Source organism: Falco rusticolus, chromosome Z (assembly GCF_015220075.1).
Source record: "Falco rusticolus isolate bFalRus1 chromosome Z, bFalRus1.pri, whole genome shotgun sequence".
Taxonomy (NCBI): domain Eukaryota; kingdom Metazoa; phylum Chordata; class Aves; order Falconiformes; family Falconidae; genus Falco; species Falco rusticolus.
This window is the reverse complement of record NC_051210.1, coordinates 70,825,341-70,845,938: the sequence shown is the minus strand read 5'-3', so window position 1 is coordinate 70,845,938 and position 20,598 is coordinate 70,825,341. Positions and strand designations below refer to the sequence as shown.

Genomic DNA, 20,598 nt, shown 5'->3' with positions numbered 1-20,598 from the left:
AGATGCCATTTATAATCCAAAAGAAAAAAAAGCAAAAACTACTTCGCTTTTCTATGCTATTTTTAGTGTTTTAAAAGGCTTCTTATTAGAGTTTTTGTGCAAAAAGTGTTTATTGTCTGGGCATTCAGATAAAATATGATTTTATCTGTTTTAACTGTAAGATGACACTAGCTCTTAGCATCCATATCAGGTTATTAGTCTTAATACTACTCATTTGCTATAGTTTCATGATAAAGCTTGTTTGTGAAGGGTTTTGGAGATAATTTCATGTGCATATGAGCCATGCATAAAGCCGTTCATCCTGAGATTCAGATCCAGCAGGTTTTGAATAAGGTAATACGACATGAAGCTTCTCATCCATCTCCATAGATGAAGCCTAGGAAAATGGAAAAGATTGCTGCATGTATCTTACCTATAAGCTTTATCCAAAGACTATAAGTATTACAGTTCAGATCAACAAAGAATCTTGTATGTTCCAAAAATGTAACTGAAGCATCATCACATCTAGCTTGCAGGCTCTTATATTAAAAAGTGGAATTACATACTTGCAACTCCTGAATTCTTAGATGGGAGGGTATAAATAGAGGAAGTGTTCCAGCATTCTGGGGACTCAGCTAGAACTTTTGGAATTGTTGCAAACAAAGTGGTACAAGTTTGTTGACCTTCTGTATAAATACACTCCAGGATACTTTAGCTGCCTTTTCTAAATAAATTTTGCAAGTCAGATTGGGTGATCTTCAAATATGAATTCATATGACACATAAACTAATTCCTATTTCTGATCTGTTTTCAAGAGCATAATGCTTTTCTCTTCACAGGATACTGGTATTAGTGTCAGAAAAAGAGTCATAAAGATACTTAGGGATATCTGCATTGAACAACCAACATTTCCCAAAATCACAGAGATGTGTGTGAAAATGATTCGGAGAGTCAATGATGAAGAAGGCATTAAGGTAGTATGAGACATATCCTTCAGGGTTTTAAATTATAATTATATTAGTATTTCTACATTTTGACCCCCCTCCAAAATAATCAAAAAGTATTGCTTTGCTCCTTTGTAATGTCTATGACTTAGATTCACTTTTTATTTTTCAGAGCAGGTATCTTAGCTTTCTAAAACACTCTCTGACTTGTTTTTCTTTCTTTTCTCTCTTCTGTTTTCTTGAAGTTCTTGCTAACAATCAAAATATTTTAAAGATTTAGTTTCTAGGATTTTTTCTTCTTGCAATTGTTCCCTGCTACTTCTCTTTTCTAACAAGTAAAACTGGCATATAAAACTTCTTTCTGCAAACAAAATAAACTTTTATGTCAAAATTACGTACTTGACATTAACATATGCCAGATTTGTAAGTTCTGCATATAAAAATTACAAAGTATTCATCTATGCTAATTTTGCATTAGTTCTGAATGTTGAATGAATCAATTATTCCCAGTAAAAAGTCACGTATGTGGTCATACTCTGTGCAGTGTGTATGCAGAAGGGCACAAAACTAAGATGACGTGTTAAACCATAAACCTGATGATGATGGTTTTGTTTGATTCAGCAAAATAATTTTAAAATTTTTGTGTAATTAAGAACACACCTGTAATAATTTTGATTCACGCTGTTCAGCAGGATTTGAAATCTGCAGGATTTGAAAGCTGCAGTATATATTTTTACCACTTCATATACATTAATGCCAAGTGGCTGACTGTTAATCAAGAAGCAGATGGACAGCTGGATGCAAGGTGCTCCTGACCTTGTTCTCTCTTCTCCTTCCCCATGCCTTTCTAACAATATCGGAAAAAATGAGGCATTATCTTCAATGTATTTTTTATGTTTACATGAATGAGAAGAGCTTCTTACAACCATATGCCTTTAGAAATAATTTGGGAATAATTTTGTTCATATTCATTCTATTCCATTTTTTCCTCCATCCAGAAACACTGGAAGGGAACATACTTCCTATGTTTTGGTATAGAGACTTGGCTTCTCTATCTTTCCCACGTTTTCACAGCTCTTTTGAACGTTCCAAAGTAACCTACCATTGCTGCTAGTTCTACTATAGAAATCATAATCTTCTGTTCAGTTGGCAGCTTCTCATAGTACTGTGTTTTCCTGAGGAATGCAGGTTAATGTGGGAAGGTGGTAACTCCATTTTCTGTAGTATCAGTTCCCAGTGATCATTTTGCTGAAGTTTGCTTAGAGGTCAGTATAAGTCCTCTAGTAGGTCTGGGTCTGCCTCTGATAACGTTTCCTGCAACAGTCTCACTTAGGTTGAATAATTCCATATGAAATGGCATGCATCATTAACAAATCTATTTTATGGATGTATTAGAAATAAAACTGTGTGCCAAGACGAGTTTGTTTATTTCTGCTAATATTTTTTCCCTTCAGAAATTAGTAAATGAGACATTCCAGAAGCTCTGGTTTACTCCAACTCCACACCATGACAAAGAAGCAATGACGAGGAAAATACTAAACATCACTGATGTGGTACGTTAAACAACTCTTGAGTTACACTGTGTGCAAGATTTAGTTATGTTTTAAATATCTTGGAAATATTGCCTGTAGTTTTTTAGAATGCAGTAGTTTAATTGCCAGGTGGATTTCTTTTTGTATCTCCTGGCATTGAATATATGCCAAAGTTACTCACCTGATGGAACAGGCTGTAGAAATCTTTAAATGATGGCAAATCTGCTGGCAGTAAGTGAGACCACACTATATTTAGGTTGTAGAAAATACTTGTTCATTTAAAACACAAGAAATGTCTATTATATGCAGCATTTCCCAGGAATTGCTGGTAGCAGCAGATAGTTAAGACTAACTAAGAAGTTGTCTCTTAAAAGAAAATTTTCCTCAAACAATTGATAACGTTTGTTTTGAAAGGTTAATGGGCCATTTTAACAAACACAGGGTCATGTTCTCACTCAGGGTAAACTTGTATCTGCATAATTGAATCTGCTTTTTAGGATCAGCAAATTAGATAGCATGTCTCCAAAATAACAGAATCTGTTTCAAATGCTTCAATTTGTAGTGAAAACGTGTTGTGTAAAACCATGCTGAGAAGGTGTTTTAATATAGATTATACCAAGACGTAAATATCAAATAAAGTACTCGCTTCATTGTTTACAATTATGGGTTTAAAAAAAAAAATCAAATAGAAGTACTCGCTTCATTGTTTACAATTATGGGTTTAAACTTCATCCTGCTTTTCAATATTTTTACAAAATGGTAGTCGAGTCTGCATTTTTCCAGACTGAAGAATCAGTCAGTTTGACTTCAGCTTAACTCTCAGATCTCCTGAGCGTTCTACTTTGGAGCACCTATGAGCTGTTCCTGACATATGGTACCAGTGAAGGCTTGGTTCGCGTATATAAAAATATGCGTATACATATATACACATGCATGTTTATTTTTAATATGTCAGGCTTGTATTTGTGTTTTAGTTGCTACAAAATGTTCTACAAAACCGAAATTTGGTTTATGTTAGAGCCAGCAATCTCCGGTAAAATGTGTAGGCTTTGTGTTGTATGGAATACAAATTCTGGTGTCACTTAAATGGTGAGAACTATTTTTCAAATACAGAACATGGTTTCTGATCTCCAGAGATATAAAATCATTGTGCATATGAAAATATGTCTATGCAGATTTACTCGTCTTTTAAGATCACACCTGTATTGAAGTAATTTTTCCTCAGACACCTTTTTTTTTATTAACCCGTTCATTCTCAAAAATACTTCTAGGTTGCAGCCTGTAGAGATACAGGGTATGATTGGTTTGAACAGCTTCTTCAAAATGTAAGTAAATGTATGGTACAATCATTGTTAGAATGTTAATGTTGGTGCTAAAACACATAGGGGGACTACAAGAGCAATCCAGTAGAGAGATTAATTTCATGCCCTTCAAACATCTGACCTTTTTAAAAAATGTTCATTGGCACAGTTTTCTTTGTGCCTAATATTAGCTTCTGTCTTTCCATATGATCTGTTTTAAAAATAATTCACTTCCTGGTTTTGGGAGGGGTTTTGTTTGGTTTTAGTTTCATGGTCTTTTCAATAGTGAGTGACATAACATGAAGTCCACAGCTAAGATAGTTTGTTCTGAAATGAGGCATCTAGTGTAATGTAAATCTTTTTTAAATGGTAGGTAAGTTTATTTTCACATCCAGTATATTTGTTTAGCAGTTTATAGAAGCAGTGAATCTTCACAGTGTGGGTTACTTCTGCATAATATTTTACTCTGATGTTTCTAAGAATTGAGCTTGCTTTGTTTTTCTCTCTTAACCTGTGTTACAATTCTCCTCTACACGTTGTATGCACTGGTTAATTTTAAAGCAAAAAACCCCTTTTGATTGTGCTTTAGCCTGGAGTGCCATGAATATAGGTAGTCAAGTAAACCAAAGCCTCTTAATGCTTGCACTGAAGAAAAGGCTATGTAGTATGGTCTCAGTCCTTTTCAGATATTAAGAGGATTTTCATGGACACGATTTCAGTACCCAGAGTCTTGTGGAAGAAGCCTAACTGATTAAAGTGTTCATAAAATGATGTTTCATCTTTGATATTTTTGCTTAGTGTCAAAAATATTTATTTTGAATTTGCTTTTTCTTTTTTCTAAGTGTTTTAAAAGCCTTCTGGCTGCTATTAGTTACTTCTGGCAAGGATGACTACATTACTGTTTTCTGCATTATTTAATTAAGCACAAAATTAGTTTTCATCCCAGTGCAAAAATCAGTAGAACTTTGCTGTTTTTTTTTTTTTATTGTGATTAATTTTTCTTTACTTCTCTTCCAATTTTGTTTGATACTTTACTTCCCTTAATTTCTTCTTCACTATGTAACTTTTATGGAGATGTTAAAGAAATACTTTTGTAGTGTAAAATCCTTGTGTATATGTAGTAATTGTAATAAAACTAGAATGCATCCAGTGTAAATGAATGCAGCCTTAATACTAAATCATTTTCTGTTTCATCTGCTACAGCTGTTGAAGTCAGAAGAGGATGCCTCATATAAACCTGTGAAGAAAGCCTGTACTCAACTTGTTGACAATTTGGTTGAGCACATTCTTAAATATGAGGAGTCTTTATCAGGTAATATTATTTATAACCCAGTAGCTAAACTCCTTTGAATTGTATATGATACTCTAACAGTGGTTGTTTGAATTACTATCATGAAAAGAGTTACTGTTACAGAATTCCTGTTACGGAACTGATGGTAATGAATTACTGGTTTTAAGTTCATTATGAACTTTGGAGCACTGTATAATAAATAATAAATTTTCCCTAATTTTCACAATAACAGAACTATTTTTAAAATAACTTGTTCAAACTTTCAGATTTCTAAAACCAAAACAAACATGGCAAGTTTTATTTGCATTAGCGTGTTCTGCAGTTTTGATAGGAAACATTGGCAGGGCCAGTGTTCTGTGTATGGTAAGTATTTTAAAAACTAGTCATGTTTTTGAAACACCGTTGCTTCTTTTTTCACATATTTTATGATCACATACAAATATCAGCATGTTACGCTAATCTAATCATATGTTCTCTAATAAGTATATTCTTCATTGATCTTCAAAAAGATACTCAAATGATATTTAAGCCATAGTTTTTCATTGCTCAATCTTCACTTGAACTTAATATCCTTCTTGTATTTTCTAATCTTTTGCAGATTCTGACAACAAAGGTGTGAATTCTGGTCGCTTGGTTGCTTGCATAACCACTTTGTTCTTATTCAGCAAAATCAGGCCCCAGCTAATGGTCAAACATGCCATGACCATGCAGCCATACCTGACCACTAAATGTAGTGTAAGTACAGAAAAACAGCATTTTTTACCCCAGATAATTAAGCATGGAAATGAGTGGCTGTTTTATATACTTGATGAAATTGAAGGTAGGAAAAGAAAAATTAAAATTGTGTTTTATTTCATGAGCATCATAGCTTCAGAAGATACTAGGTCCTTTTGATGATCTCTGTAGCTTCTAAGACACTGTTCCTCACTGTCTACCTCCACATTTTATAGACAAACGAAACCAGTGCTGCCTCTTTCCCTTGAGAGCTAAGACCCAGTTTTTCACCTGTTACGATAATTTCTTAAAATTGTTTTGTTTTGTAGTCACAGTCTTACAAGTAGTTAGTATGTAACATTAAGTCTAAGGGTGTGGGTTCCATAAGATAGAATAATCTAATATATAGCTAGTATATCAGAAGTAAAATGTCCTGCTCCATTCTCTTCCATACTTCACCTCTCACTTCCCTAGCTCTAGTGTTTTTGTATTCACCTGGAAGATAGCTTAGCTCACAAAGTGGTAGGGAGCTATAGTGCTGAATGCCCACACTGATAAAACGGCCCCCCTTCTCTGAAACATTGCAGCACTTTCTGCCATTTTGACTAGCACAGGTGGCTCAGTGAAGGTTGTGATGAGCTCCGATCCGGCAAAAGGAGCAGAGCAGGATTATGCAACCAAGCCTCAAGCTGAAGCATGGGTGGGTGGCAGCAATCCATTACATTAGGTCAGGTGCCCAGGGCAGGCTTGAGAGTAATTGTTACCAGCTTAGATCATAGGTAGCCTAGCATTTTCCAGGTTCTGCCCTGGAGTGTTCTCTAGGCATATTTACAACATGCTTTTAGAGCTGCTTCTGATCAAACAGTATGGGAAACAAATTATCTGATTACTTACTTGCTGCAACCCAGTTCGTGGGTTATATCACTTCGGTACTTGTATAGGTTGAGATGAATTGTTGAATTGCCACTGTCAGTTTGAATATGTTAAATAGCTTGACAGCAGCATGTGGGAATTACCCTGTCCTGATTAGTGAGTTTGATTTGTCAAAAAAAGTAAATTTCTAGCAGGATGTATCTTTAATAGATAAATATTTTCCATAGTTTTCTCCCTTGCAATGTATATGCAGTCATAATAAGGCAAACCAGTAATAATTTTGATTGACATTTCTGCATTTGTGCATATTATTATCCATTTTGTTGAAGGCATACTGAGTCATAGCACAACTTCATTTTCATGCTTACACCTGTTTCTAGGTGTTACATGTTCTCTAGTGTGCATGTGTGAGGAAGAGTTCCTGGATTTATTGTAGGACTCCAAAAGATTGTCAGGACCAAATGTTTCCAGGTCTGTCGCAGCCTTGATGAGAAGTGGAGTTCTACTCATACAGGGTTTTTTTGTCCCCAGGAAGTTCTGTGTAAAACAAAACTGGCTTTTATAATATGTAATTTCATAGTGGATATAAACTATATAAATATTCTTTTAGATCTTTACCAAATATCTTATGTGAGTTGGGATTTTTGACTGTTGAGGCATATTAATAATACTTAGCTTGTAGGTAACACATGCAGAAATGTTGAACACTATAAATGTTTGTTTCAGACCCAGAATGATTTCATGGTGATCTGCAATGTTGCAAAAATCTTGGAGCTTGTGGTACCGCTAATGGAGCACCCAAGTGAGACCTTTCTTGCCACTATTGAGGAAGACCTCATGAAACTCATCATCAAATATGGCATGACAGTAAGCTTTTAATCGCTACTATTCCGTTGATTCCGTGTCACGTTGTGAAATACATGGTTTTGATGTAAAGAAATTCTGTCTTCATTGTGAAGATAACTTTTGAGCCATGAATAATCAGTGTACTTGGTTTACTGGAATTTGTATGTGATGTTGCTATATTTTAATGAGTTTGAGCAGGTTTTCAGAGCAGTCTAGAAGACGGGCATGAATCCATTAGATAGTTAGTTCTAGTTCAGCATAGTTTTTTCCTGTATAACTTCACAAAAATACCAATTTTGACTTCTTAAATATATTTGTTCTTTCTTGCTCTTAGGTTGTTCAGCATTGTGTGAGCTGTCTTGGGGCTGTTGTGAACAAGGTCACCCAGAACTATAAATTTGTATGGGCCTGTTTTAATAGATACTATGGTAAGTAAAATCCCAACACGTAATTGTCATTTTTCAGTTTTGGCTACAAGTCGTATCTTAGGGATACACCACAATTAAACACTGTGATCAAAACTTTTATCTCACTGTAGGTGCACTTTCGAAATTAAAAAGTCAACACCAAGAAGACCCCAACAGTACAATACTTACTGCCAATAAACCAGCACTCCTTAGATCACTTTTCACTGTTGGAGCACTATGTCGGCATTTTGATTTTGATCAGGAAGATTTTAAGGGCAACAGTAAGGTAAAATAACTTGTGTTTACTCTCCATGTCTTCGATATATTGAATGCTCCACTTCAATTTGAAAGCCTATTATTCCTGGTGCCTCAAAGGAATGCATTTTTTCATACTGCATCCAATATAGCTTTTCGGGTTTTAAATATGGGGTTTTGCAAAGACTATGAGTAAGATTATGTTTCTCTTGTTCTTATTGATATTTATGCTTTTTATAAGAGATTAAGAACAATCTGTTTCATCTTCAAATACCTATTAATTTTCATTTGCTCAGGTTAACATTAAGGATAAAGTACTTGAACTGCTGATGTATTTTACAAAGCATTCAGATGAAGAAGTACAGACAAAAGCCATTATTGGCCTTGGTAAGAAATATTCATTAGTTTTTATTATTCCGCTCTAGTAAAAATCCACATGTATCAGTAGGAATTCATGTATTCATGTAGTGGAAAGGCAATCTGTTTAAAATCAAAATTTACTGCATGTTGCATTTGAGAACTGGTTATAGAAAGGTTGTTGAAGGGTTGCTAGTTGCATATTTCTGCAGCAGGGTGGATGCTTTTGACAGTGAATGCCTTTTGATGTGTGACCAAGTCTTAAAGTGCAGTGGATTTCCGAAGTAAAGGAGGTGTTATTTTTTTTCTCCACGTGCAGTTAGGTTGTAACTCCAAATCTTCTTTTTCAGTCCACAAGACAGGATTAAAGAACAACTAGAAAAAGTGCTGGAAAAGCTTTGAAAGTTTTAAATATAGGAGCAGATATTCTGCAGGAGTCAAGGCAGATCTGGCAGTTTATACCAACTGGAGGGTGCTCTGTGAGTTTTTGCAAGGCATTGAGATGATGTCATAGTCTAGATATTACAGTTTGTTTGGGCATTTGATCTGTATTTCATTTTTTAAATAGGTTCTTTATCTGAAGCTATTAGTACGTGTGACTTGTGGTAGTACATGAACTGCCATTGAGTGGTTTATATCACATTCATCCTCTGCTTAAGGATAAAAACTGTACGTGTGAGAGAATCTTGTTTGGGCAGATAGGCCCTGGTTTCTGGAAGAGTTCAGTTCATGGGTTATGGCTTAGCCTAAAGAAAGTTGTCTCCCATACATGTGAGCTTGTGTTGTATAGTTTGACTGCAGACAAAGATTTGCCTCTTTATGTTGCAGTTTAGGAGGCTTCTTAGATACTCTCCTTCAGTTCAGGCTAGCGAGGGCTCTGAGGATAAGGGACCAAGAATGAATCTTGATTTCATATTCTGTGAGAAAGCATTTCAGACAGTTGAGTGAAATTAATGGCTTTAGAGTAGCTTCTGTTACAGGAGCAATGCTGCAGTTTTCTGGACTAGTTGGAGTTTTTCTAGGCATTACATCAAGATGCACAACATTTAACTGTAATCCAGTCCAATTTAATTATCATTTCCAGATTATTGCACATGGGATAGCGGCTGTCTTCCTAACCGTAGACATGGTTGCTTTGCTTGTGGAAGCTGGAGACATTGGAGAACGTTGCATTCACCAAAAATGTTGCTGAATTATAGTGTGATCTGAGATCGGTTTGGGGGAAGAGGGGAAAATGGGGATGGTTGTCAGTAGGCATTCTTCAGATTTTTTGTTTCTCTGCCTGTAAGCATATCAGTCTCTAATAGACAACTATTTTCAGTGATGTATTGATCTCATCTAAGTAGTGATTCCATTTTGAGGGTAGCTGTTGGATGTATAGAGATGTGGTAGGCAGTGCAAAGTCCCACCTTACAAGATGGTAATTGAGCAAAGTTGTCAAAACTATTCCAAGTTTGTGTGCAGCAAAAGGACTAGCAAGTTAATTCAACATTTATACACAGTGAAGGTGTAATGTGAAGAGTGTGTACTTCCTATTGGCAATTAGTAGTGTGTTATTTCAGTAAGGATACCCAACAGTTTTAGCCTTAGCTTTGGGACGTGTAGCTGCTGTTGAGGTATTAAGCTTAAACGTAAGCTTAATGATCATGGTTGTACTTCTTTTCCAGATATGTATTTGCAAGGCAGGTTGAGGTTATAAAATTTTGTTAGTGAATTTAGCTAAACTTGTAAGTATCTAACACATACTGTCTTACTCAGCCAAGTTCAGTGCTTACTCTTAAGACTCTCAACAGAATGAAAACAAAGGTATGAAGAGAAGTGGTGTGAGGGCAACCCCAAGATGATGTGCAGTCCTTAAAAGAACAGAGCAGGTGCCTTTTTTCATCTCCAGTGACAAATTCTGAACACGAAGTAAGATTTCTTCACCACTAACAGGGAATGGAAGAATAAGAATTTCCAAGAATACTGGTGTTTTAGACACTTCTAAGTGAATGAATGAATGAAAATAAGTGTTATAAGTTGTCACACATACATGCACGTGCTTTTTGTCTTTAAAATTAACCTTAAGAAATGGGTTGGACTTGGTCAGAGGTGGTCAAGTTATAATCAATATACACCTGTATAGAGTGCACAATTATATCACCTATTCCAAAGACCATCATCATTCTTTTTCAACTCTTTCCACACACCTCACCTGCTTCTCTCTGCTTCTTGTTTTGAGACTGAAATAAGATTTTAAACACACGGAGGTCTTGACCTGAACTCAGGTTTTCCCTGCATTGTCTTTTCGGTGTGTATGGAGCCAGTTTGAAAAACTTGATTCAGTCTTCCCTTTGTTGCAGCTGTTTTCATACATTGCTTTTGCATAGTTTTATTTGCTTTCATTTTTCCCCCCCATTCTTCTTTTATGTTCATATGTTTTCTGTGTGTTCAGATTCTTACTTTCCTGTGGTCATAAAATATATATTTGCTGTTTCCTCTTGAACAGATTTAAAAAATATAGAAAATCAAGTAGTTAAACTTCGAAGTAAATTTAAATTGGGATCTTATGTTTCCATTACTGGTTTTTGTATGATGCTTTGTAAAGGTTTGTCAACATTACTTCCAAATCTGTCTGCATGATCTAAAATGGTATGTACTGTCATTAGTGTAGAGAAATTTCTATGAAACATAGACTAAGCACAAGTTTCTTGACGAGGGCAAGGCTGCAGCTAAAAACAGTTCTATAGTGCGTATCTTCCAACAGTTGTAGTCTTGACAACACTTGAGTTTTCAAGAGAGGATCTTGATAGGTATATGAATAATGACAGCAAGAGGTATAAATTTTACTGTGTTCACTGTTAGGTTCTTTCTTTTAAAATTTTATTTTTAAATACTTGTGGTATTTATATTTTTTCCACATTTGCACTGCCTCCATATGAATAACTCTTCACAGTTTCAGCAGAATGTTCATCTCCAAATGTATTAGCAAAACAACAGGTAATTTCTAGTTATGTTCCTCCCTTGTTCTTGTGAAAGCTTGTAGTCATTCAGATGCAGACCACTACACTGGACATGCTTCCAGACCTGTGCAACTACTCTTCTTAGTGCCGCTGTCCTGGGTCGACATCCCACTTTATCCACCAGTTGTGGCTAATAGAGCTGTCATGGCTAACAGAACTCCCTGTAAGCTATGGATGGTGTCCATACAGAAAATATTGTTTGTACTAGAAAAAGTTATGCTGTTGGGAGGAGACAATTGTATTTTGAAGGTGGTCTTAAAAAGCAGAAATACAGTTTCTAGATAATAATTATGTGGAACATTTCCTCTTTTTTCCACCCTTAGGATTTGCATTTATACAACACCCAAGCTTAATGTTCGAACAGGAAGTGAAGACTCTGTACAACAGCATTCTTTCAGATAAGAACTGTTCAGTAAACTTAAAAATCCAGGTTTTAAAAAACCTCCAGACCTACTTGCAGGAGGAAGATACACGTATGCAGCAGGCAGACAGAGACTGTAAGTATGGAGTTCTGTGCTAATGAAGCGTGCAAAACGCCACTCTTGCATACAATACTATATATATGAATGAGTCACTGAAGTTTGTTACCAGATCAGTAATATTGTACCCAAAGTATCTTAGAGTAATTTTCTAAGATATTTCTAAGATATTCTAATATACATAATTTGTTATATGTATAGGTGTATAGATACACATCATAGGTATACTATTTACTATCAAGATGTGTAAATCCTGGAAGCAATCCAGAATATGTAATTGCTGTAATGATGGTAGTAATACCTTTTGCCAAAATCTCCTCTGAGGTTAATTTGGACATAGAAAATAATAAATACAACATTAGAAAATTTTAAAATGAAAAAAACTTTATTAAGGAACAAGACTTCAACTAAAGTCATGTCTCTTTATTTTTTTAATGTGTATTTGCCATCAGACTGTTGTTGTATGTTTGATGAGATTATAAACCCATTCTAAGTTGGCTGAAATGTGTGTGTATTGTAAAGCTTAAAGATAAACATGTATCAAGTAAAGGCAAAGTAAATGATTATACTGTGGTGAGTGTGTTGTTGCTTTTGTCCTTTTTACAGGGAAAAAAGTAGCAAAACAGGAAGACCTGAAAGAAATGGGTGATATTTCCTCAGGGATGAGTAGTTCCATCATGCAGCTATATCTCAAACAGGTCCTTGAGGCTTTCTTTCATACCCAGTCCAGTGTACGCCACTTTGCTCTAAATGTCATTGCACTGACGTTAAACCAGGGTCTCATCCATCCTGTTCAGGTATGGTAGGCTTCTATGATGGGATTTTTTGTTATTGAGGTTTTCACACTTACAACATAAATTTCCAGTTTACTCTTTCAGCTGAGTTACTGTAATACCTTATTGTAACAATGGGCCTTTACAGAAAGCATATTTTGATATCTGTTTTATGTTGTTTAGCCAGTGAGATTCCAAATGCTGTGTTTTCTAGTTTTGGATCAAGATGTAAAAGCCTAGCCAGTGCCTAAAGAGCAAGTACAAATGTACATTGGGGTGTATTCCTGTTACAAATTTCAGGTGAATGCCAAGTTGTTTTCCTCATTTGATTCTTTATCCTGGAAAATGTGTCAGCTTGCCTTCACCTCAGTCCCCATGCCCTCCAAGTACTATGGAATTCCCCAGTCAATGTCAGAACTTCAGTCATCATCTCCATTATTCTTTGCTTATGTAATGGTTTTACAATTATTTTTTATACTGCAGCTATTGTGCATGTTCGCTCATAAGTGGTGGTGGCTGGGGGTTTTTTGTGGTTTTTTTTTTTTTAATGGTATTTTTTGTAGTGTAAATTGACTTTTAGAGTTTGAGAGAAAGGGAATTACTACCTGAAACCTCACATAACTTCTCTCATTTATAATGCTGGTCTCGTGCGTATTTTGTACTATTTTCTTGCAAAAAGTAGTCAGGTAGTAAGTTACATAGAGCTTCCTATTCTAGTTTCTGCAGTAGTCAGTATAACAAGAACAATAGTGTGGTAGGAGAACCAAGACTTGGACAGAGGAGGCACGATGACTATGAGTAATCATTTTGTTTGTTTTTCAAGTGTGTGCCGTACTTAATTGCTATGGGCACAGATCCAGAGCCCTCTATGCGAAACAAAGCTGACCAGCAGTTGGTGGAAATAGACAAAAAATATGCTGGATTCATTCATGTAAGTAACTCTAATTTAAGATTTTACAAAGTACTGTTACATTCTGTAGTGGTTTAAGACCTTGAATATGCCTTCATTACAGAAAGGGAGTATAAGGTAACCAACTATAATTATAAACAGTTGTAAAGATGATCTTGACTCTTTCCCCTGTTTGGAGATTTCTGTTATTATAAATAGAAAGGATATAATAATCTGAAGTGTCTCTTCTAGTCCAGAATTTCCTTTAGTTTATAATTCATGAGCATATTTTCCTCACTAATAACACTTTCAGAGCATTCATTTGCTAAGACATAAGCAGTTCCATAATGCATAGCAGTGATTTTCCTTTTGTCAGTGGACTAGGAGAAAACACCTTGTAAAAATAGAAGTCCTTAGTGTGTATGTATTAGAATGTTAAGGTATCAAGGGTTTATAAATTGTAATCAAAGCAGAAGAAGCATAGGAAGCTGTTTAGATCTGAGGGTTCTTGCTGGAAGGAAAATCTGAGGGCTGAGTGAGGACTCGTGCAGTTGTGGCATAGTGCCAGTAGCTCTGCTTAAGATCTGAAACTGAGCTGCAACACCCTCTTCCCTTTTTTCAGAAGGCCCCAGCCTAGGTTCAGTGTGTGTAATACGATGTGCAACTTCTCATATCTGCTTGTATTCCACTGCACTTGGAGCATTGTGCTGTTGATAGCATCCAAACAGATGCCTAATCCTGGAGGTGAAGGCTAGGAAATGAATTTTGCTATGTAGGCAGATGGGATTTATGACAGTGTATAGATGAAGAGACAACTTTGCTGAACAGCAGCAGAGGTGGTATGAGGAGAGTTGTATGTGCAGCCTAACTAGAGATTCAGTTTGTTGTGAAAGTAGAGCAGGAGACTTGAAGTAAGTAAAAATCAGCTGGAAATTACAGGCTAAATGCAAAAAACCCCACCCCATTAGTCCTGTTATACAGACTCCGTTGTTGGTTTAACTACAAGAGAAGCATATACCTTTGGTAAAATATTTTCATGTTTGAAAACATCTCAGTGTTGAAAATTGTTAGAATTGGAATACCTGGCTGTAGTACATAAATAGATTAGCTGCACGTGTCTAATAGCATTTACAGTAAAAGCAGTTCACCAGACATTCTGATCTCTGCCACAAGTTCTGTTCTAATCCATTTGCCAACTCAAAAGGTAGTAAGTATTGCCTCAGTGCATAATTAGAAGTTAAACTTCGGATAAGCATCCATTTAAAAGGAGTAAGTTTTACTGCTTTGAAAGCAATGGTTTAAATAAAAATAAATACATCTCTGTTTCAGATGAAAGCAGTGGCTGGTATGAAGATGTCTTACCAAGTACAACAGGCAATTAATACCTGCCCAAAAGATCCTGTAAGAGGTTTCAGACATGATGAATCATCCAGTGCATTGTGTTCACACCTATACTCCATGATCCGAGGGAACCGTCAACACAGACGAGCATTTCTAATTTCTTTACTCAACCTCTTTGATGACACTGCAGTAAGCATCACATTTCCTTCATTTAAAAATAAATTAAAATACAGCATTACAAGCTTCAATTCTCCTTTTACAATGTATTTTTGTGAATCAGTTATTGATAGCTTTATTTCCCTAGTGTACTTGTTTTGCTTTGTAATGTGAGTATGTAAATACTTCCTATTTAATAGAATGCATTTGTTACTTTTCCATCATTCCGTACCTTTCTATACCCAGTTTGGACTGATCAGAAATAATGTATCTTCAGGTATGAATAAATTTTGAAAATATACATGTTGTTCAGAGTGGGCTTGGAGGGGTATGTAGAGTAAAATTTGTGATCGTCTTTTTGCTCTAGGCTGTTAGGAACACAGGATAAGTGTATAAATCTAAGATATTTGTATGTGTATTTAGATGTACCTTTTTTTTTTTTTAACTTCCAGAAAACAGAGGTGAATATGCTCTTGTACATAGCAGACAATCTAGCCTGTTTTCCTTATCAAACGCAGGAAGAGCCACTGTTTATAATGCATCATATAGACATTACACTATCAGTTTCTGGTAGCAACCTACTACAGTCATTTAAAGAGGTATGTGCATTTATATTTTGGTATATATGTTGCCACTATAATATAAGCTTCTCTGTAATTTGGGCAATTCTTCAGTGAATATAGAACCATAAATATGATGCAGACCAGTAGCATTACTTTGTAACCAGTAGTTAAATACAAGCAACCCCTTCTGTTCTGGCCTGCATCTGGTAGACACTAGTGAAAAACTTCCCTTGTATTGCTGCTTGCATTATTAAAAAAGAATGATGAATTTTGAGATCAAACCTGTGTCGTTCCCTGGTCTGGCTGAATAATAATTAATTACATACATCTGGAAGCACATGAATCCAAAATCATCATGAAATAGTAGTTCATTGTTGTTTGTGTAATTTTAATAATAAAATCCAGTTGGCTGTTTATTTTGTTGTCCGGTAGCTGATGGCAGTTGCATGTGTATCACCTGACATACTTTTGTTGTTTATTGCCAAAAAAAAAGTGCACAGTGTGTCTTTTCTTAAGGCAGCATGTAAGATCCTGAATCATGGTATAATATCTGTTGTTGTGGCAATACACGTCTATGTACGAAAAGCAAAGGCCTCTGCTGGTTAAAGACTTCAGTGTCTTCATTTTCTGGACAGTTTTAACAGTAGACAGTGGAAACTGTCAGGCAGCAAACCTGTTTCTAAAATCTCCAATCTGACAAGTGCAAGTCAGAGTTGATGCCTGGAAAGTACACTGCTTTGAATTCTCATCCTACCAAAGGCAATTTTTAATCTGCTAGAAGGAGACAGTATATTCTACAGACTGAGGCCCAGCATGTAGCACCCAGCACAGAAAGAATGAGATCCTGTTTAGGACCGTTTTGAGTTCTGTGTTATGAAAAATCATACCATGTGTCGTAATAACGCACATGTGAAAATCTGTAGCTCTACAAGTAGTAAACTGATCATTATTAATGCTGTGTATGATCACTTGAGGGTTTCTCTGGTCAGCAGTGTAATTAGTATCATAGAATTTTAAGGATTAAAACCAACATGGACTAGTCTGTACCAGAGTGCATGTGGAAAACTGTGACACACCGAAATGATATCCAGGTGAAACTAAACCAGAATTTTCTTCCTGAGTTACGGTGTTTGGCCTTCTACTGCATTTTTCTGTCACTGTTAATGAACTTTAGCAGTCTCTTAAGAATAACATGCCAGTGGAGTACTTGTTGCTTCAGCTCCTTCTGTACCCACCTTGCAAAAAATGTGGCCTTTGGATCAATTTTTCAGCATCTTTTTGCCATAAATAATTTTAATTTTTAATATCAAGTCATAATTTGATAACATTGTTCAAGGAATTCTTGCTAATTTAAGTCAGTAATGATTACTTACTGTAATTCTGGAATGTGTTTTAACCTCTCTGTCTTGCAGTCTATGGTGAAAGACAAAAAAAAGGAAAGAAAACCTTCATCGGATGAGGAGACTGAGAGTGACAGTAACAGCGGTAGTGAGAGTGAAAGTGAGGAGGAAGCTTCTAAGCCTCGGAGGTTACGAAAACGAGTAGACTCTGATTCAGATTCTGATGAAGAAAATGATATAAATGCTGTGATGAAATGTTTACCAGAAAACTCGGCTCCTTTGATTGAATTTGCAAATGTCTCCCAAGGCATATTATTACTTTTGATGCTGAAACAGCATTTGAAGAACCTCTGTGGATTCTCTGATAGGTAAGCATATTTACATAACAGGCCATCTTGTTCTCTAGTGGGTTCTTTGTAAGGATTAAGTTTGGAAGGTTTTGTTGAAAGTTGATTGTAATGTTGTTTAAGCAATAGCTTTGTTTAAGAAAAAGACCCATAAACATGGTTAAGTTGAATGTAATGAAACTTCAGCTTAGAAAAAGCAAATACTTCATTTTCTACCAGGATGTCTATTGTATATGGAATGATAAAATATACTTGCGTGGAAGATTTTAAAAGCCTTTCCTTGAAATTACTTTGGACTGTCCTTAAAAGCTGTTCCATTTTGTTTTCTTTTCACAGTAAAATTCAGAAATATTCTCCATCTGAATCTGCAAAAGTTTATGATAAAGCGATAAACAGGAAGACAGGAGTGCATTTCCATCCAAAACAAACGCTAGATTTTCTGCGGAGTGATATGGCTAATTCCAAGATCACTGAAGAAGTGAAGAGGAGTATAGTAAAACAGTACTTAGATGTAAGTAAAGTGACCTTGCAGAAAACCTGTGATCCTTTCAAACTAGGTAACGCACTATGAACTTGAAAGTAGATGCTAATGTATTGGATGAACATTTCAAAATGTTACGTTTCTGGTAAGTTTGTATGATATACTGATAACTCATCACTTCTTTTCAGGATGCTTAGCAGGACTGTCTTTCAAAGACTTCTAGTAAGTTTAAACACAATGGAAATTAATTTCAGCTAAAGGTTTTTTATCTTTATGGAGTATTTTCTAATTGCTGGTACCCATCTTGTGTATCAAGTATCAGAGACTAGACCTAGTGTATTTACTCAGTACCCTCTGCCACCGTGTCTAAATATCAGTTAGACAAAACTTGCAATTTTGGAAGCACAGGGGAAAAGAAAACGTTTACATATCTAATAAAAAAAGAGAGAAAAGTAAGAAGTTTGTAGAACAAAACATAACCTGTTCAAGTTTGAAATTGTCTGCCATTTGTTTTACCATTGTTTTATCAATTTTCAAAGCTACAGTGTGGACTAATCTGGGTTTTTTAATAGTTCAAGCTCCTTATGGAACATTTGGATCCTGATGAAGAGGAGGAAGATGGAGAGGTGTCAGCTAGCACAAATGCTCGGAACAAAGCAATTACCTCGCTGCTTGGAGGAGGCAGCCCTAAAAACAATGCAGCTGAGACAGAGGACGATGAAAGTGATGGGGAGGATAGAGGAGGAGGCACTTCAGGGGTGAGGCGGAGGAGGAGTCAACGTATTTCGCAGCGTATTACGTAAAACGATTTTTATGTGCTTATAAATGTCAGTCTATTATATTAAATGTACACCAAGTAATGTAATCCACATGAAAGAAAGCATTTTGTAGATAGAGATTCTCTACTTAACCGTTTATACAACTTTTGTAGAAAGTTTAACAGAAAAGACAATAAAAAAAAAAAAACCAAACTAGAAAATGAGATCTATCCCGTATAAAAAGTTATTAATTTTTCTTTGGAATGTACTGTGTGTTATCCTTTTTATTGTTGCCAAGTTTTTATGTAGCTTTATGATTCATGTGTATATATAATTTTATATATCAATAAGAGATAAAGACACGGGTACAAATTAAGAGTATGTGGTTTTACAAGGATATGTTAACCCCTTGGCGCTGGCGGTCGCGGTGCGTCTCATTGCCGGCAATGGAATGTGTGCCGGGAAATCCCAACTCCCGGCGTCAAGGGATTAAAAGCAATAAAAGCAATAATTTCACTAAAGTTCTTTTGTGTAACACTTGGTCTTTTTTCCCCCCAATGTTTTAGTCATTGAGAAGGTCAAAACGAAATTCAGACTCTACGGAGTTGGCAGCACAGATGAATGAAAGTGTTGATGTCATGGATGTCATCGCTATTTGCTGTCCAAAGTACAAAGACCGACCACAAATTGCAAGAGTAGTACAGAAAACCAGCAATGGCTTCAGTGTTCAGTGGATGGCAGGCTCCTACAGTGGCTCCTGGACTGAGGCTAAGCGCCGTGATGGCCGCAAACTGGTGCCTTGGGTAGACACTATTAAAGAGTCAGACATTATTTACAAAAAAATTGCTCTAACGAGTGCTAATAAGCTGACTAATAAAGTTGTGCAGACTTTACGATCGCTGTATGCCGCCAAGGATGGAACTTCCAGCTAATGAATTTGTACATGCAGCCAAATTTACAGGAATTGAAATAACAGAAAAACTTGAAATATCAACTTTCTGGCAAAAAAAATAAATCAGTTAAATGAAGAGTAAGAATGGAACCTGGGACGCGGGGAAAAAAGAAGGAAATGTTTGGTAAACATTTTTGTGGGAGCTTCCTTCGCTGTTGTGCAGCAGAAACTTCTCAGTTCATTTTTACTCCCACTGTATTATAGTTTAACAAAAAAATTGTTTATATCTTGAAAAAAAAACTTTCTGTTTAAAAAAAATAAACAAGTGAATGTTGGAAATTAGTCTGTTAATGTTCTTAATAAAGTGTTCTTGGAGTTTAACCTAGCAGCGGATGGCTTTCTTTAGCTTAGCCCAGTTTCCAGGGAAGCATTGTTTTTCCAGGCTGTAAAATGGCAGAATCTCCTGGATATATAATTTATTCTGTTGAAGAAAGAAAAGAAAAAAAAAAAAGAAAAAAAAAAAAAAAGCATGCAGTATCTATGACCTATCTGCAGGAGGAGTTTTTGTAAATGTAGATTTTGATGTATTAGGTCACCCTGAAATAATACGAGAAAAGGGATCCCCAGCAAATCTGGTGGAACAAATACTGCAATAAATTTTTTTACTTCTCTTTGTTACTTGTCTGTTTCCATTTGAATTTCTTATTGTAAAGATCTGTTTAAATCCATTTATATTATTTTGCAGTCTTTTTATGTAAAATTTACTATATCAGTGGTTTTCAAAACAAGACATAAAATATTGTTTATACAGTTTGTATAGGCTGACTTCTGAATAATTGGTATCTTTTTATTTTTATCCCTTAAAGGGTGTAAACACAAGTTAACTCCAGGGGTTTATTGTATCCTGCAATATTTAGTATTAACGATATGATTTAGCACTGTGCCAAACACATTTTCAAGAGTACATTTTGATATAAAAAGAAACTATAGTTTATTCCTTGTATGCTTCAATTTCTTTCTAATGCTGTTCAAATGGTAATTTATGATAGTTTAAATCTGGGGAAAGCTGAATGGCTAT

General features: G+C 35.6%; 1 protein-coding gene across 8 annotated transcripts in view; it reads left to right on the top strand.

Moving 5' to 3' along the window:
- NIPBL (NIPBL cohesin loading factor) overlaps positions 1–20,514 on the top strand; it is a 152,875-nt gene extending 132,361 nt beyond the window's left edge. For 4 of the 8 annotated variants that reach the window (XM_037372864.1, XM_037372863.1, XM_037372859.1 and 1 more), the window contains 18 exons: positions 819–953; positions 2,378–2,476; positions 3,727–3,780; positions 4,960–5,068; positions 5,646–5,782; positions 7,361–7,501; positions 7,815–7,908; positions 8,019–8,173; positions 8,439–8,529; positions 11,825–11,998; positions 12,587–12,777; positions 13,577–13,684; positions 14,972–15,172; positions 15,592–15,738; positions 17,115–17,410; positions 17,726–17,900; positions 18,443–18,628; positions 19,195–20,514. In XM_037372864.1, coding sequence (XP_037228761.1) covers positions 819–953; positions 2,378–2,476; positions 3,727–3,780; positions 4,960–5,068; positions 5,646–5,782; positions 7,361–7,501; positions 7,815–7,908; positions 8,019–8,173; positions 8,439–8,529; positions 11,825–11,998; positions 12,587–12,777; positions 13,577–13,684; positions 14,972–15,172; positions 15,592–15,738; positions 17,115–17,410; positions 17,726–17,900; positions 18,443–18,628; positions 19,195–19,560 — 2,859 coding nt within the window. In that variant the 3' untranslated portion in view covers positions 19,561–20,514. Of the gene's footprint in view, positions 1–818; positions 954–2,377; positions 2,477–3,726; positions 3,781–4,959; positions 5,069–5,645; positions 5,783–7,360; positions 7,502–7,814; positions 7,909–8,018; positions 8,174–8,438; positions 8,530–11,824; positions 11,999–12,586; positions 12,778–13,576; positions 13,685–14,971; positions 15,173–15,591; positions 15,739–17,114; positions 17,411–17,725; positions 17,901–18,442; positions 18,670–19,194 lie in introns of all 8 variants that reach the window. The other 4 variants (XM_037372861.1, XM_037372858.1, XM_037372862.1 and 1 more) reach the window with 2 other exon arrangements.
- Positions 20,515–20,598: the final 84 nt, after the last annotated feature.